This window comes from Calidris pugnax, unplaced genomic scaffold (assembly GCF_001431845.1).
Source record: "Calidris pugnax isolate Ruff unplaced genomic scaffold, ASM143184v1 scaffold28, whole genome shotgun sequence".
Classification (NCBI taxonomy): Eukaryota; Metazoa; Chordata; class Aves; order Charadriiformes; family Scolopacidae; genus Calidris; species Calidris pugnax.
This window is the reverse complement of record NW_015090842.1, coordinates 20,242,008-20,258,931: the sequence shown is the minus strand read 5'-3', so window position 1 is coordinate 20,258,931 and position 16,924 is coordinate 20,242,008. Positions and strand designations below refer to the sequence as shown.

The 16,924-nt window shown below is 49.1% G+C and overlaps 1 protein-coding gene across 1 annotated transcript in view; it reads right to left on the bottom strand.

The window, feature by feature from the left end:
* Positions 1–16,924, bottom strand: part of NECAB2 (N-terminal EF-hand calcium binding protein 2) — a 92,619-nt gene that overhangs the window by 2,313 nt on the left and 73,382 nt on the right. The window contains exons 6-10 of the mRNA XM_014942093.1: positions 3,260–3,396; positions 1,533–1,651; positions 1,280–1,359; positions 467–523; positions 222–334 (exon numbers count right to left, since the gene is read on the bottom strand). Of these exons, the coding sequence (XP_014797579.1) occupies positions 222–334; positions 467–523; positions 1,280–1,359; positions 1,533–1,651; positions 3,260–3,396 (506 nt within the window). The remainder of the gene's footprint in view (positions 1–221; positions 335–466; positions 524–1,279; positions 1,360–1,532; positions 1,652–3,259; positions 3,397–16,924) is intronic.

Genomic DNA, 16,924 nt, shown 5'->3' with positions numbered 1-16,924 from the left:
CCACCAGTCCAGGTTTGGGAAATACTCCCTGCCCCCCACCCCATGCACTCCCCACCCCATGCAAAAGGGGTAGCCCAACATCACTACATCCAAAAATCCTGGCTGTTTGCCTCAGCCCTCCACTTGGTGGAGTGTCCCTTGCTGCCAGGGCAGCAGGACACCCCCCAACATCCTCCCCTGACCTCTCAGCCCTCTGACATGTGGCTGTTGATGGTACCCACTGGAAGCAATCCCGCTCCCCGGCCACGCTCTTCAGGTACTGCTTCAGGGAGCTGCAAAACTCGCCCAAGTGCTTGTGCGACACCGTCATCTCGTCCCGCACCAGAAGGAGGTACTGCCGGGACCCCCCCAAAACAAAGCGGCATGTGAGACTCGAAAACAGGGTGACCCACCCCTCCCCAGCCCCTAGTCCGATGCCAGGCTGCAGGGACACTCCAGCACCCCACGAGCAGTGGCTGGAACTCACCGTGCAAGCTGTGCTCTCACTGTCCGACAGCCGCTGGTGCAGGTCAAACCAGAGAGTCTGGGAAATGGGGGGAAAGAGGCGGAGGTGTGGGCTGAGGCTGCATGTGCCCCCAGGCTGGTGGCTTTCTGTCTCCAGCACTTGGCAGGATGGACCATGCCCCCTTCTCTGCAGGGGATGGCTCCAACAGCCATTTACACTCACGTACCTTCCTGTCAGGACCCTCTGCAGAAGCTCCTCATGCTCCCAGTGGAGCTGACATCCCCAATACTTGCATCAGCCCCAAAATGGCTGTCACCTTTTCATGGTCCCTGAATTGCCTGGGGACCCAGAAGCAGGGGTACCCACCTCTCTTCAATGCCCTCTTGTGCCTTCCCCAGCTCTGGGCTCACTCTTAATTCTGTTGGCAACCATAATCAATATTTTCCTGTCCTGAATCACTGCTTTTACCCGTTCTGCTCCCTTCCCCTTCTGACTTGAAAATGCAAACCAATAGGTTTCCTGCATCGAAACACTTTCTCCTTCAGTCCCTAGATGGAGTCAGACTGCCTCTGCAAGAGACTTTACCTTCTTCCTTATGTCTCTTTCTTGTTTAAATAAACTCCCTCTTAATCATGCTACATCCAAATAGCTGCCATCAGCCCATCAGAAGTAACATCCTCCAACACCACCACCACCAGGAACCATCTCCCACCTATGACCCATGCACATCATGATGCAGAGATGGGCGTAGCCACCTCTTGATCACCTCCAAATCCCTTGGGGCTGCAGGGATACTCAAGGGACAGCCCCACAGGTTGAAACGCTGGTCCTTACCTTGTCCTCCAGCCTGCCAATCAGCTCAGCCAGCCTGTTGATCTGTCCTTCCAACCCCTCTGCCTTGGTGTCGGGGGAACCTGCAGGGAGCCGAGAGGCAGTGATGGAGTGAGAGATGTCCCCCAAGAGCCTTGCTGCCCTCCAGGGAAGCTGAGCATCACTTCCATGCTGCCACTGGGACCACAGCTCTCTTTCCTGAGCACCCTGGGCCACCCCAGGCTGCTGGCACGGCTGAGAAGTGGCCATCACTTACCAGTCTGGAAGCTCTTCCCATACTCCCTGGGGACCATCCGGCTGGTGGGAGAGTAGCTGGGCACGGTGCTGTCATACCAGGTGTCCATCAGACCATGGCCAGCCTTGCTGGGGTAGTGCCTGCAACCAGAGAGCATCGCCAAGATAAGGAGGCAAGAACAGCAACAAAGGTAGCAGGAACATCCCCGTTGCTACAGGCTGTGTAATAATCCCCCTTCCAGTGCTGAATAATCCCCCATCAATAGGCAGGAAATTAGGCGAGAACAGACAGAGATTTCTTTTTAATCAGAATTTAATGAGGTGTCTCAGGCTTGGACACCCTGCTCTTGCACTTCATTTTACATCCCTTTATTTTGGTGCTTTTTAGGACTCTTCTTTATCTTCATGCAGATGTGTGAGATCATTTTTAGTGGGGTGGTTTTGGTTCTTTTTGGCTATTATTACCATGAGAAAACAACTACAATACTCCTCATTATGAACTGGGCCCACATGTCAGCAAATAAAAGCCAGCAAAGTCTTTCATGGGCTCTAATTGCTCCGTCTGATGTTGGACTCGTTTCCTCCACATTGTTTCCCAGGAGCTTGTATTTTCTCCATGTTTTCTGCAAGGTTTGCTGCAGGCCAGTAGTTTCCTTTTAAAACAGGGAGAAGAAAGCAATGTGGGGTGATGAACCCCAGAGCATTTCTCCTAGGAAAGCTGATGAGATGTCACCAGAGCTGCCCAGGGCCTCAACTGTGTCCCAAGCAGCAACGGCTCCTGCTATACCAGCCCACTGCCACCATCTGGGACATGCCTGCTGCTGATGTTAAAACCCAAAATACATCTGGCTGCAATGAAGCATTTGGGCTTGGCCCTTCTGCCTGCCCATGGCTTGGGGAAACCGAGGCATCCCCCTGAGCATCCCACAAGCTCCTGGTTTGCAGGTATGGTAGGAGAGGGATCCGCTTCATGAGCAGGTGATGAACAGTTTCCATGGCAACCTGTCCTGGTTACAGCCGGTGATGCCAGTACTCCAGAGACAGGTCACGTTGTGACACCAAGCAGGGGGCTCTGCTGCAGTTTGGGTTATGCTGCCGGGTACTCCTTATATTTCAGCCCTGCCAGCACTTGAGAAACGTTGAAACCATCTCTTCTGTCTTCTTCAAGCTTGGTAGGATGTGCTGGGATGGTGGGATGGGGGTGGTCCCCTTATACGGGACCTGTCCACAGTGCACAAGCACCTTTTGCCTCTGTGGATGACTTCACTTGCTGGGTGCCCCAGCAGGAGGGACAGCATCCCCCGCACAGGAAGCCACCCACTGCGGGCTGTCCCCAGCATACCCCAGACACAGCCACTGTGTTGCTGGTGCCCGTGTTTTGCCATGGATGGGACCGGTGGCTTTGTTTGGAGAAGAGACTCAATGTGGCCCTGTGCAACCAGTACCACCCTGTCTGGCCATGGGGTGCTGCACCCTGGTTTGCATACCCCTCCCCGCACCACTCATGGGTGAAGGCGTCAAGAGGGACCCTTAGGGCTGAGGGACAGGGCAGGACAGAGCAGTGGAGAAAAGCCCCAAGAGCTCTCAGGCAGCCGGGAAGGGAGGCAGAGAGATAGGCAGCCACTTGACCAGCTCCCCTTTGCTCCTGGCCACTGCATTTTCCCTTGCCCCACAAAAGCATCCTCCTTCTCTCCCTCGACCCCCTGCACCAATGGGGAAGCAAGGAGGAGGGCAGGAGGTGCTACAGACCTGGTGGGATTAGTTTGCTCATCGATAGCATCCACGGCACTCTCCACAGAGCTCAGCAGTGACTGGGTCTGGTTGGCCGTCTCCTTCAGCAGGAAGCGGGTCACAAACTGGTCCACGTTGCTGCCGCTCTCGTACACCTGCCAAGGTGGACAGGGAGCATAGTGAGACCCATCACTGACCACCCAGTGTTGGTGGGCACCTCGGCTGGGGCAACATCCATCCAACATCCCACCCACTGGCTGGCTCTCTCTGTGTCCCAGACCATAATGACCACAGGAAGAATCAGCATATGCTGTCCCACCCCACAGAAGCATGTATCCCTCCAGCATCCACGAGTTGTCCAGCATGCAGCCCTCCAGCATCTGTGGGCTGCCCAGAATGGGGCCAGATGTGGCCCCTCCAGCATCCATCATCCCTGGGACAGACTAGTACAGGCTGCGACGGGGGGGAGTGTGGGCAGGGGAGCACATCAGCACCGCTTCATTTATAGATAAATAAAGTAACACGAAGAGGTGATTACCCAAAGTCTGTAGTTGCTCTCTTTACTGTGATCTTATATTACTTTACAATTGCCTTGCAGGGCAAGAGCCAGCAGGTGCAGGTATGAAAAGAAGCCCCTCCTCTGCTTTGGAGATCCCCACCCCGAGAGCTTCACCATGCTATTTAGTGCTTTAGTCCACAACAGTATGGGCAACCCCACGCAAAAGGGGTCTGGGATGACCAACATGGCTCTCCCCAGGAAGAAAGCAACAGAAAACTCTGGCAGCCCCCATCCAGCCTCCTGCTCATCTCACACTGCAAGACAAGAGCATATTTTGGCATTTGGATTTTTTTTCTGAAGATGGAGAAGAGGAAAGCTCTGGCCATCTGGAGCCAGAGGCAGGGTGGAGACAGCCCACAGGTCTGCTCCCAGGGAGCTTTGGTGGAGGAGGACAAGCTGCTCAAGTGACAGAAGCTTTCAGGGCAATCCAAACGCTTGCAAGACAGAGAACCCTTAGTAAAATGTTTTAACAGCACAAGGCTTAAAGCACCTGGGGCCCCTTCCCAGCACAGCCCAGTTTCTCACAAGGCTGTACTGGGAAGGGGCTGGTGGGTAGCAGAAGGCGGAGGAACAGGACCATGCCCAGCAGAGGCAGGGCACTGGCACAACCAGACTGACACCAGTACAATCAGACTAACACTGACACAACCAGTCCAACATTGGGCCAATACCACTCCAACACCAGCCCAGCTGGTCTGACCTCTGCCCAACCAGATCAAGACCAGCCCAGCCAGGCCACTGGCCGCATCAGATCTGACTGAAGATCAGCATCAGAGCTAAAAAAAAGTTGTGGTGAAAAAAAGGCTCCTCTAAACCCAAACTCACTCACATCACATTTTCCCCAGATTCTTTCCAGCCCTTCGGTGCCTGCTGCGACAACAGGTGGTCCAGGCAGACCCCCCCCCAGGCAGCCTGTCCCTACATGCTGGCACCTCCAGGCATGGGACTACTCTGGGACTCACAGCTTCTTGGTGCCATGAGACAGGGACAGACACTCCTGGCTCCCTAGATGCCACCAACAATGATCAAACTCAGGGTGAGACCAGAGCATCAGACCAGCACCACCTGAGCACACAGTGGCACAACATGAGTAGCCCAAGCTCCCCAAAGCAAATTATTCTTGGTTTATGGCAAAGTGATTAACAAGGCCTATTTCCATGGCAACTGCAGCAGCTCCACAAGAACCCAGAGGGCCTTTATCTCCTATTTTAAATCATAAATGAAGAATGAGCTGCAGAAAAGCACTTCTAAGAAACTGGTCGCAGAGCTGCTTTCTCACCCCTGAATTGGTAGGGAGCACGAGTTTCTTGATGGCTTTTTGAGCATCTAACTAGCGTGGCACTTAGTGACTTCTCTCTAACACAAAACACTTGCACTCCTCCCTGTCAGAGCCATGGTGTTTCTGGGGGGACACGCATAACATGGTGAGCATCGTGGGATGGCGATGCTGAAGCAAACTGCCAAGCATCCACAATCTCCTGTAGCTGCTCGCTGCTGTAGTGTTAACATGGAGATTCATAATTCCCAGAACCCGAGCGCAGCCAGTGGGCCACCGCTTGCCTGTAGGATAGAGCATGGGATGAGGAGTGTGATGGAGCAGTGTCCCCACCCGGGCTGCCTCGGGACCACCTCTGTCTCACTAGGGTTAAACAAAGATCAATGTATCCCTTGTTCTCCCCTTCAGGATTTTGCCTTATTTTACCAGGATGTCTGCCCCAAGACCACACAGCCTCTGGAGGCTGGCTGCCTTCCCTGCCTGCTATGAAGGGGGTTGCTGAGGGGCTTTTGCACACCAAGCTCTTACCCCCTGGACACCAGAGCCACCACGCCAAGCTTGGACATCTCCTGCCGAGTCCTGCCCAGTGTTGCCTCACCCTGTGCAAGCAGGGAGAAGGATTCACAGGCAGTCCAGGACCACAGATGCAGCAGCTGGTGGAACAGTGCACCGAGCCCTCTCTGTGGGAGGCACAGGCACCACCGCAAGAGAAATAAAGAGCAATAGAGCCAAGGCAGTGATGTGAAAATATTTGTTGATCATTTGTATTGGGGAAAAAATTTGAATGCTTTTAAAAATACTCCTGGATAGCTGGATGGTCTCTATTTTCCCTAAAAAAATACTCATAACTCACTCAGAATGAGCAATATACCCTATATATGTGTGTGTATTCTTTTCAAGCACCGTATTATACATATATGCACAGACATACACATCACATCTGAACAATGCTGTATAGACAATGTATTAAATTCACTCTGAAGGTGTCTCACCCTTCATCTTCCTCTGCCGACAGGCTTTGGGAAGAGCCCCTGAGTGGGCCAAATTCACCGCTTCACCCAGGCAATTATTTTATCATTTAATACCTCTTCCACTACCCACACTCTGGCTAAGGAGGGTATATTAAAATCAATACATTTCCTTGGCAAAGACATATAATTTCATTTGGGATCTGAAACAATTTCTTTTGTGGTTCCCCCCCCTCCACAGCTGCTCCCCCCACCGCCTGCAGCCAGCAGCTTGCCCATAGTGAAGGCATAACTATATTAATCAGGTGCTCAAACAGGCTCTGCTATAATTACAGATAGGTTTTGATTAACTCTTACACCCAGCCCTGCTCTGATTGCTGGCGCGGGGTCTCTGATTGCTGCCTCAGCAGAGGGTGGCTGTTCCCGTGGGCTGGGGGCTGTGTCCCTCCACGTGGGTTTAACACAGACCTGCAGACCTCCAGGGGCTCCTGCTGCTAAAAACAGAGCTGTGTGCACTCCTTCGAGTGGCTGATTGGATAATTCTTTTAATGAAGAGCACTGGTTTTCTGGGACACAGTTTGCCCTGCTGAGCACAGGGGCTGGATGCAAGCCTCGGGCTGGGGGCTGCACCTGGGTCGCTGTGCCCTGAGACCCTCACTGCTACCCCAAGCACTGCAAAGACACAGTAACTCCCCATTAACGTCCCTTTCCAGTGAGATCTGCAACATCGCTGCCTTGTCCTCTTCTCCTCTGATAGCTGTCCAAACCATGTACCACATTACCTACAGATGCTCTGAGCGCATCTGTGCTGTTTATCTCACACTCCATTTCCCTTCAGGTGCAAAGAGTGCACCGCTGCTTTTCCATTTCAGTCCATACACCAAATAAACGGGGTAACGTGCTGCTATTTACCTCCACTTTTCTGCTGCTCTCCAAGACTCTATAGCCTGTCTCCTGCAAACGCCATGAAACAGTTTTCTGATCAACTCTTCCTGTGCCTTATGTGAACCGATCTCTCTCCCCAGCATGGGAGTCTACTCATTTTGGAAAATCATATTTATGAAGGCACAGGCTATGCTGAGTACTGTCTGATCATGTGGACTGGCTCCAGGTGCTAGAATATAAGGCTGTGGGGTATGTGTAATTAAACATTTGGATTTTATTACTACAGCCTACAATCTTGGTTCAGTTTTAGGAAAAATCATACAGGCGATTCCCATGTTCATTTAAATCAGCTTAACTCCCTGCATTGAGGTGCTCTGAATGGCTGTTGGGTACAAAGCTACGCCAGCTGGTACAGAGGAATATTGGGGTGTCCATGAAGTGCTGATGCTTTTTGGCAGGCCAGTAAGTCTGGCCTGAAATTAAAACAATGGTGTGGGGTTTTTTTTCCCTCACTTAACCAAATCTGGCTGCTTGCCAACCCAGCTGTGACATCTGTTCTCAGGAGCCGGGCCTTTTCAGCAATCCCTCAGACTCTCCTCTAGCAAATGTCCTGTTTGGTGTTGCAAAAACAAGTCATTAAGAACACCAGCTCCGAAGGAATCCTTTCCTTCATCTTATTAAAATATTTGTCAGTCTGTCCTAGGGAGATTTAATGAGGTTTGGTCTTATTAATTCCACCCTGAAGAGTTATTTCCTCCTTGCTGTGCTTGAGAAGTTAAAATATTTATGGCGATAATATAATAATTGCTGCTTAATGAAGCTCATTCATGCCAGAAGCTCTTTTAGGGGGACATCTCCAAGCCTGCTCTTTTCCATCCAGCTGGTCCATTAGCTCAAGGCTAGAAAGACTTTGGCATCAGATACTATCCTGCCGCAAAGTGTTTTGCTGGCAAGCCTTGGTTGAGGAAGGAGCATGGTGGCCTCCCAAGAAGCAGAAGAGGCTGGAAAAAGGCGCGTCTCCCCTTACTATGTCCCCAGATGCCTGGCCTTCATGTCTGCTGCTGCAAATGGGCATCTGTGTGCATCTGTGACAAGAAGCAAATGTAAAAGGCTGGTTGAAAGAATGGCCTTGAGACTTCTGCAGGGGACGACTCTCAGGAGAGCCTCGGAAGGCATCACTGTTTGACAAAGTGGGGCGTGAGTCAGAGACATTGAAAAACGAGACAAGGAAGGAGTGGGAAAAGGACAATTTGCTTTAGCCACAGGTAATTGGGGAAATACTGTCCTGTGCTGGGTCCTCTGGTGAGACCAGGCTGAGGCCCAAGCCCCAGATGCCACCCTCCTCTTCCCATCACAGGTTTTTTTATGTGCCTCTAAAGCACACTTCACAGAGGGTGCACACATCAGGGCACAGGCTGCTCAAAGTCCCATCACAGCTCATCCAGCTTTCCATTTGCAATAGCATTTGCCCCAAATCTGCCCAAATTCTGGCACAGATTAATGAAAACAGCCTTGGGATGTGTTACCTGTGCAAACCACAGCTGGGATTTTGGTGTCAGGACCGGCGTCGAGCATCCCTCATCAGGCATTGCAGACACCTAAAACTGGGCTCTCATAGCCATGTCCCTGTGGGTATCAAATGACTGAAAAAGGAGATTTTCAACCTTTTAGTAGTTTCTTTGCTGGCATTTTTAAAGGTCACTATTTAGCTTGTTAAGACTACAGGATATAAAATATAAATGATCCTGTGCCACCCACGGGCTCAGAGACACCTCCCTGCAACAGCCCCACACCTTTGCTTTGCCTTGCAGCGTTACAGCCCCACCAGTGAAGGTTTCCAGTGCTGGTTTTCAGCAAGATTGGCCAAATTGGCTGACATTTACCAAGCCTGGGGACATTGATTGCTTCTCCAATTTTTATTAACTCCAACCACTGCTGAAGCACACCCACAGAGAGATGGCACTGAACTGAGGAGGCTTTTCAAGCGGAAACCACAGCCAATTCTGTTTCACCCACACTTTTCCTCCAGTTAAAAAAGCCCAAACCCAACAACAAACCCACTGCCATGCCATGAAACACCCCTGTCAAACCTCATTCTAGGATGATGGAGAGGTTATCTTCCACCCCCTCACCCCTTTAAAAAAGAGGCGTTTGTTGCGCTGTAACCTCTGAGTGGCTGATTTAAATTCGTTGCTCATAATTGCCTGTTTTCTTCCAAGAGATATTTTCTTATAATCAGAAAAACACTCTTGCTCCTTTCCCTCCACCCGACTCTTAAATCCCTTCAAAAGCAGAGATCCAAAACTGATTGCCTGGCACATAATCAGTAGAAGAAACCTGAAGAGAACAGACACTTAAATAGCTGATAAATGAAAACATTAACATATGAAAGACCTGCAGCCTTACCGAAATGACTCTAAAAAACCAAATGAGACACCTGTTCAGATAAAAAAAAAAAAAGAAGACAGCATCACATGGGCTTTAAAAAACTTTTTCTATATAATCCTCCTTATATAAATCTTGGCCTCAGCCCCTTCTCAGCTCTTGTTTGCCTTGTCTGGTCCTGAAGGTCTTCTGCCCTGGACCATTCCCAAGTAATTTATCACAGGACTTCCCTCTTCTCTTTATCAGAAAATCTCCTTGCTGCAATACTATCCCATCATTTCTGGTTGTGGCCACATGGATGTGAAGGACAGGTGCACATTGGCCCATGCACCCTCAGTAAATTCACAGACACCAAGTTGGATGGGAATGTTGACCTGCTTGAGGGTAGAAAGGCTTTGCAGAGGGACCTGGACAGGCTAGATCAATGGGCCGAGGTCATTGGGATGAGGTTTAACAAGGCCAAGTGCCAGGTCCTGCACTTTGGTCACACCAACCCCAGGCAGCGCTACAGGCTGGGGGCAGAGTGGTTGGAGCTGCCCAGCAGAAAAAGACCTGGGGGTATTGGTCGACTGTCGGCTGAACATGAGCCAGCAGTGTGCCCAGGTGGCCAAGAAGGCCACCAGCATCCTGGCCTATGTCAGGAACAGTGTGGTGAGTAGGATCCGAGAAGTGATCACCCCCCTGTACTGGGCACTGGTGAGACCCCACCTCGAGGGCTGTGTCCAGTTTTGAGCCCCTCACCACAAAAAAGACATTGAGGTGCTGGAGCGGGTCCAGAGAAGGGCAACGAAGCTGGTGAAGGTTCTGGAGCACAAGTCTTGTGAGGAGAGGCTGAGGGAGCTGGGGGTGTTCAGCCTGGAGAAAAGGAGGCTGAGGGGAGACCTTCTCGCTCTCTCCAACTCCCTGAAAGGAGGGTGTAGAGAGGCGGGGATAGGTCTCTTCTCCCAAGTTACAGGTGATGGGACAAGAGAAAATGGCCTCAAGTTGCACCATGGGAGGTTCAGGTTGGATATTGGGAAAAACTTTTACACTGAAAGGGTTATTAAGCCTTGGAATGGGCTGCCCAGGGAAGTGGTTGAGGCACCATCCCTGGAACGTTTCAAAAGATGAGTTGACATAGTGCTTAGAGACATGGTTTAGTGAAGGTTTTGTTTGGGTTTTTTGTGTGGTTTTTTTGGTTTTGGTTTGTTGGGTTTTTTTTACCAGAGTTAGATTAATGGTTGGACTAGATGATCTTAAAGGTCCCTTCCAACCTAGACAATTCTATGATTCTATGGTTCCATGCATGTGCTATACAGTGCAACCCGAGGTCACCCATGGCTCAAGAGGTATATGGCATTTTTGCAGCCTCTCCACTTGTTAGCAGGCAAAGAACAGACTTGGAAATGAAGCATGGCCTCCTACTTCTTAACACCCTGGCTATAATTAGCCTTTCCCTGTATTTAGTATCCACAACACATATTTTACATATTTACATATTTACACAATACATATTTTATTTCAATTTTCTGCGGAAAGTAGAGCTTTTGTTTTCCAAACAGGACCTACTCATAAGACCCCACAGGCGTAATGACATGGGATGGTCAAGATGCTGAAGGCTCAGCCTGGTTGTGCCAGCTGGTTACATGTTGACTTGGTTCCTGCCTTTCCTTGTGGTAGCTCCTTCAAAGCTACTCTCAGGCTATTTGGCAAGACCATGGCACTGAAGTCTGGTGGATTTATAGAATCATAGAATAGAATCATAGAATCGTCTGGGTTGGAAGAGACCTTTAAGACCATTGAGTTCAACCATTAACCTAACACTGCCAAAACCACCACTAAACCATGTCCCTCAGCACCACATCTACCCGTCTTTGAAATACCTCCAGGGATGGTGATTCTACTACTTCCCTGAGCAGTCTGTTCCATGATTGAAAACCCTTTTGGTGAAGAAACCTCCACTGGCGCAACTTGAGGCCATTTTCTCTTGTCTTATCACATCTTTCCTGGGAAAGGAGATGGACTCCCCCAGGTACACCCTCCTTTCAGGGAGCTGGAGAGAGTGAGGTCTCCCCTCAGCCTCCTTTTCTCCAGGCTGAACACCCCCAGCTCCCTCAGCCTCTCCTCACAAGACTTGTGCTCCAGAACCTTCACCAGCTTCGTTGCCCTTCTCTGGACCCACTCCAGCACCTCAATGTCTTTTTTGTGGTGAGGGGCCCAAAACTGGACACAGCCCTCGAGGTGGGCCCTCACCAGTGCCCAGTACAGGGAGATGGTCACCTCCTCAGTCCTACTCACCCCTACTCACCACACTGTTCCTGATACAGGCCAGGATGCTGGTGGCCTTCTTGGCCACCTGGGCACACTGCTGGCTCATGTTCAGCTGACAGTCAACCAATACCCCCAGGTACTTTTCTGCGGGCCATTCTAGACACTCTGCCCCAGGCCTGTAGCACTGCATGGGAGAGTGCTATTTATTCCATTCACCATACTGTTTATCTAATCCCAGGAGCAACAGCCTTAAAATGGGAGGGAGGAGAAGGAAGATCATGTCCATGAGAGGTCCACGAGAGCTGGATCCAGGGCAGCACAAGCAGAACCTCCATAGAAGATGTTCTTCCTTCTCGTACTTCCTCCTCGTACTAAGAGGAGGGACATGAATTTTGCAGAGACAGACAAGCAGAAGAGCAGTGAATAAACATCTTTGTCTAAAAATAAACTCCAAGAGAGACTTCCTTAAGATTCATCTCCCTGCCAGCCCCGCTGTGCTCCCGGCAGTCTGGCAGCCCGGCTGGATCTCACGCACAGCCCTGTGGGGCTGGCAAGGAAATCGCTCCAGATAGCATCACATGGAGAACTGGAGAATGGGGCAGCCACAGCTTCTCTGGGCAACCTGGGCCAGGCTCTCACCACCCTGACACCAAAGAAGTTCTTCCCCACATCTCAGCTCAATCTCCCCTCTTTCAGTGTCAAACCCTTCCCCCTCCTCCTATGGCTCCCCTCCCTGATCAGGAGTCCCTCCCCAGCTTTCCTGGAGCCTCTTTAGGGACTGGAAGGGGTTCTAAGGTCTCCCCAGAGCCTTGATTTCTCAGCCTCTCCTCATATCAGAGGTGCTCTGATCATCTTCAGAAGCACCGAGCAGCTGATGCTGTTTGTGCTGGGCACCACCCAGAGCTGCTGCCACTGTGCTGCTGTCACACCTTGCTGTGGGCCAGCCTCCTGCCACAGCAAAGCTCTGCTCCAGGGGCCACAGATGACCTTGGTACAAACACCAGGTTTGTTCAGCAGAGCAGGAGAAATCCTGCTGAAGTAAAATGAAAGGACGAGATAAAGGATTAGCTACAGGGTGGGAAGAAAAGATTATTTTTAAGGATTATTTCTACTGACTATTTTATCTCAAGGTGTTATCATTCAAAAAAGAGCAATATCATATTTGGCAAGCTTAATTTTGGCAGGTAAGAATGCAAACAAGAGCACTCTATATTGCTGTTCTGGACTGTGCTATAAAACACCAAAAAAAATCTATCCATTATTTTCAGCATCCAAGACTGGTGGCAGATGGTGCTCACTCTGGGGCTGTAACTGAGCTGGTCAAACAAGCACTCCTTCACAGTGGTGGCTGAAATCCAGGAGAGACCTTGGCCATGGCCATGGGGAGAGGAGATCCACCACAGCAGTTCCTGTGACAACATGTCATAAGGCAAGGAAAGACAAGAAGGGTGAATGACAGCAGGAACAATTTAACTCACAACTGTTCACCCGTATGTATACACCCCTGAGCTCCCCAGCACTGCTGGAGCACCAGCAGCTGGTAGTGAAGGTCAGTAGACTCAGTTTTCCCTTTATGATTTACATATTCTCTCATCTAAATGATGATTCTCGGAGGAAAATGTATTTGCAGTTTGTTATGCCTGTCCATAAGACACATGTCAGGTATTTGGCAACCTGACACAAGAAGGCTAGCGGGGTGGGTGTGATGTGTCACCACTTGGTCATATTTCCACTCCCGGTGCATTAAATGAAGCAAAAAGGATTCTGACAAGTGATTTTGGCAATGGAGCTGGCAGCAAACAAACAAGGAGTAAAACACCATCTTTCACATCTCCTTTTGCTCCCCTCCAGGATTGAAGGTGATGCTGAACTTCAAGTCCAGGGCCACCTGCAGATCTTCAGGCCTCCTTCATAAACCCCTCCTGCATCTCCTCTCTCCTCCCTGAAGCCAGTCTCTGAATCCCCCCATATTTGTCAGCATCCCCCTCTCCTGCTCTGCTCACCCCATCCCTGGCCCTCGCTGAAGCTTTTTCACTGTCTCAATGAGCACCAGAGAGATCAGCTCCACTTCATTCCAGTAAGTGCAGAAGGGGCTGTTGCAATTTCAGCTCTGATTTTGGGCAGTTCTGCTTTCCAAACCCTCTCCTTCCAGCTGGGACAGGGCACATGCCAAGGATGGTCACCAGCACTTCTTGGACTTGTTCAGTGCCCAACAGGAGCTTCCCTAGGAAGGAATGATTTGACCTTAAATCTGAGCTGCTTTGTCCTTCAGGGCTTTCCTTACTCAGCATTTTTGGAATTCCTTTGTGCTTGCTTTTAGAGTTTGCCTCACCGCTAAAGGTCAGCTTTGCTAATCTTCCCATGCTCATGCTGCAAAATGCTTATTTGGCAAAAGTGGGGAGGAGGAGCAACCCCAGTGCAGCAGGCAGTGGGATCTGTAGGAATGGGGCTAATTGAACCTCTTGGGTTCAAAAAACCACAAAATGTGCTTATTTTTTAACCCAGCTAAAGCACATTTCCTGGGGTGTCTGGGCAAGAGTGCTTGTTTGGTGGTAGTTGTCCCTCCGGCTCCCTGGGCCCCCATCCCTGTCCCTCCTCGAGTCCCACAGTGGGCAGCCTGAGGGAGGTGGGGTCAGTAACCAAACAGGGGGGACAGCTCAACCTGGGTCCAGTCCCCCAGCTCCCATTGATACTGGACACACCAACCGTGTCCTTCTCAGTCATGTTGGTTTTGATATTTGCCGACTGTGCTATAAAACAGTAAATGAGAATTATATAAGAACATCTCCTGCCATCAGCTTTTTTTTAGATTCTGAAAGTTGATTTCCTTTCTCTCCGATTTAACTTTGCACTTCCCATCATTTCAGCGCAGCACGGACATTGCCTTATTGGAAAATAATTACAATGACAGATTTTGTTTTGCTGCATGAGACCTTCCACTACTGAATCTAATTACTGCTGATACTTTATGAGCTCCTCCAGCACAAGATAATTGCTGCTTTCTCTTTTTATGAGCAAGAAATAATCAGTTGTCTTTTAAGGTGAGAAATATAAACAGCAATTAAATACTATGGTTATCCAGCCTCTTTCGTCAGCAGGCACCTCTCATCAGAAAGCCAACACAGGAGAAGGTTAGGCTTCATTTATCGTTTGCATTGAATGCTTTTTTTTAATAGGGGTGAGAGGGAGGGAATAAGGAGCACTCCCAAATGATCAATACTTTTCTCCAGCTGATGAACTGCTTATTTTAATACAGAGAAGCAGGAGCATCTCACAAGATAAGTAGTTTGCTTGTGAGTGACGGTGCTCAGCACCAGCACCAAACCCTTTGCAGGATCTGCCCTGGGGAAAAGCTGCAGAGACAGCAACAGGCTCGAGCATTGTGGGGGGCACAAAACCACACTCGGGTCCTACCAAAACCTGCTGCTTTGGCAGTCTGCTCTCTGATCCAGCGTTTTGAAAAATATATTTGTCTCCTAAACATCAGCACAGGGCCCTTGGTTACAGCATTACGTGTGGAAGAGATGGAGCAGAAGGACATCTGCATGGGGGGACTCCTCAGAAAGCTCGCACCAGTTTTTGCAATCCTGGGATAGAAAATCTTCTCCCTGGGGCTGAAGCGTTACCTTGTAGGTGTGCGCCCAGCCCAGGAGGAAAAAACCACCCCTGCGACATCCCCCAGGCTGGGGTATAGGAATACAGATGGTGGAACCTGATGAGAAGACCTCAGCAGGAGTATTTTATCAGTTCGAATCCTAAGAAGCTTTCTTCTGACACTCTCTTTTGGAAATCCTGACACTAAAACCAGAAAGTCTAGTAAACAAATACATTTTTTTTGGAAAAAAAATATAGGGGAAAAATCTCACATCTCAGAAAAAAAAAAAAGCACTAATGCTTTGCACTCAGGAAAAGCTTCTGATGCTGCCTGGAAGTCTGTCCTATCTGAATGTTGGAGATGAGTTTCTCTACCACCTACAACGATTTATTTTCTGTTCGGGTGGTTTTTTTCCCCCCCCTTCAGTTCTTTACACACAGGGCATGTGTTTGAATAAATCCTTGATGAGGTTTGTACCACGTTGTTCACAAAATCACAGCAGGGAGCCGATATTTTTTATGAATGTTTATGAAATGCTACTTCACCAGCTCCTCTCTGTGAAGGAGTCTTGCTCCACCTGCTCACTTCCCAAAAGTCTGCCGGGTGATGAAGAGCAACACACCACATCGGCTGATAAAACAGGGGTGATGAGGGGATGCTGGGGCCACGCTCCCCTTGCCTGGCTTTAGCCACTTAAAGGGAGATGTCTGTGTTTGAGATCCTTCGGAGTCACAGGAGGAAGATGCCTCCAGTGCTCTGGATCTCTCCCTCCACAAGACCATGACAGGGGTGAATGGCTCAGTTTAGGTAAATAACCTTTACCTGCTGCAATTAAGGCAGGTGGATCCTGCCACGAGTTGTTGAACTAAGGAGGGAGAAAGATGCTCATCTTAGGAAGTGCATCCCAGTGGATTGGGATTATGAATAACCATCCTACCTCTGCTGTGATTTCTTACTCAAGGTAACATCCACGTGCTCAGGAATTTCATGTAAGATTCCTTTATAAACAAGGAATAAGCCATCTTCCTCTTGCAAAACACTCTGAGGAATTAGCCGTATATATTAACCTCACATTTGAAATTATTTCCTCCATTATTTCCTTCCAAAGTATGATGAATATTAAGTTGGAGTGAATTACTGAGATAGCTATATTAACACGCATTTAAAATACATAGTTGGCAAATCTGACTGCCAGAAAATTTACTGATAATGAATATAAATGAGGCATGATCAGACTTAGCAATTTAATTAGAAAAAAATGAACTATTACTGTTGTCCTGAATTGTTTTACCCCCTCATACTATGCTAAAAAATCACAAAACAATATAAAAATGATAAAAAAATAACAAAATAAAATTTAAATAAACAAATAATAGATAAATAAATAAATAAACCCCCAAACACTTCAGACAGATCATTGCTTGGCCAGAAACTTTTGCCTTCAGTTTATTATGGCAAGACATCAACATGTGAAATCTGTGGCTTTGCTTTTCATGCTGCTCTCCTCACTCACATTAAAAAGGATGGATTTGGATACAGCAAGGAGATCAGGATCTTTACTCAGCAACCAGAGGGGAAAGAAATTTGCTGTTTTCCATTCTAACTCCTATTTTTTTTTATTGTTCCCACACCTTAAATGTGGAGTAATTTGAGTTTCTCCTTTAGCTTCAAAGATAAACAGAAGGGAGATTTCAATCTGGATTACTTGGAGGAGAGCTGGATTTTAATCAGGAAGCCCTTACAGGTGCCTGGAAAAAGTAAAAGC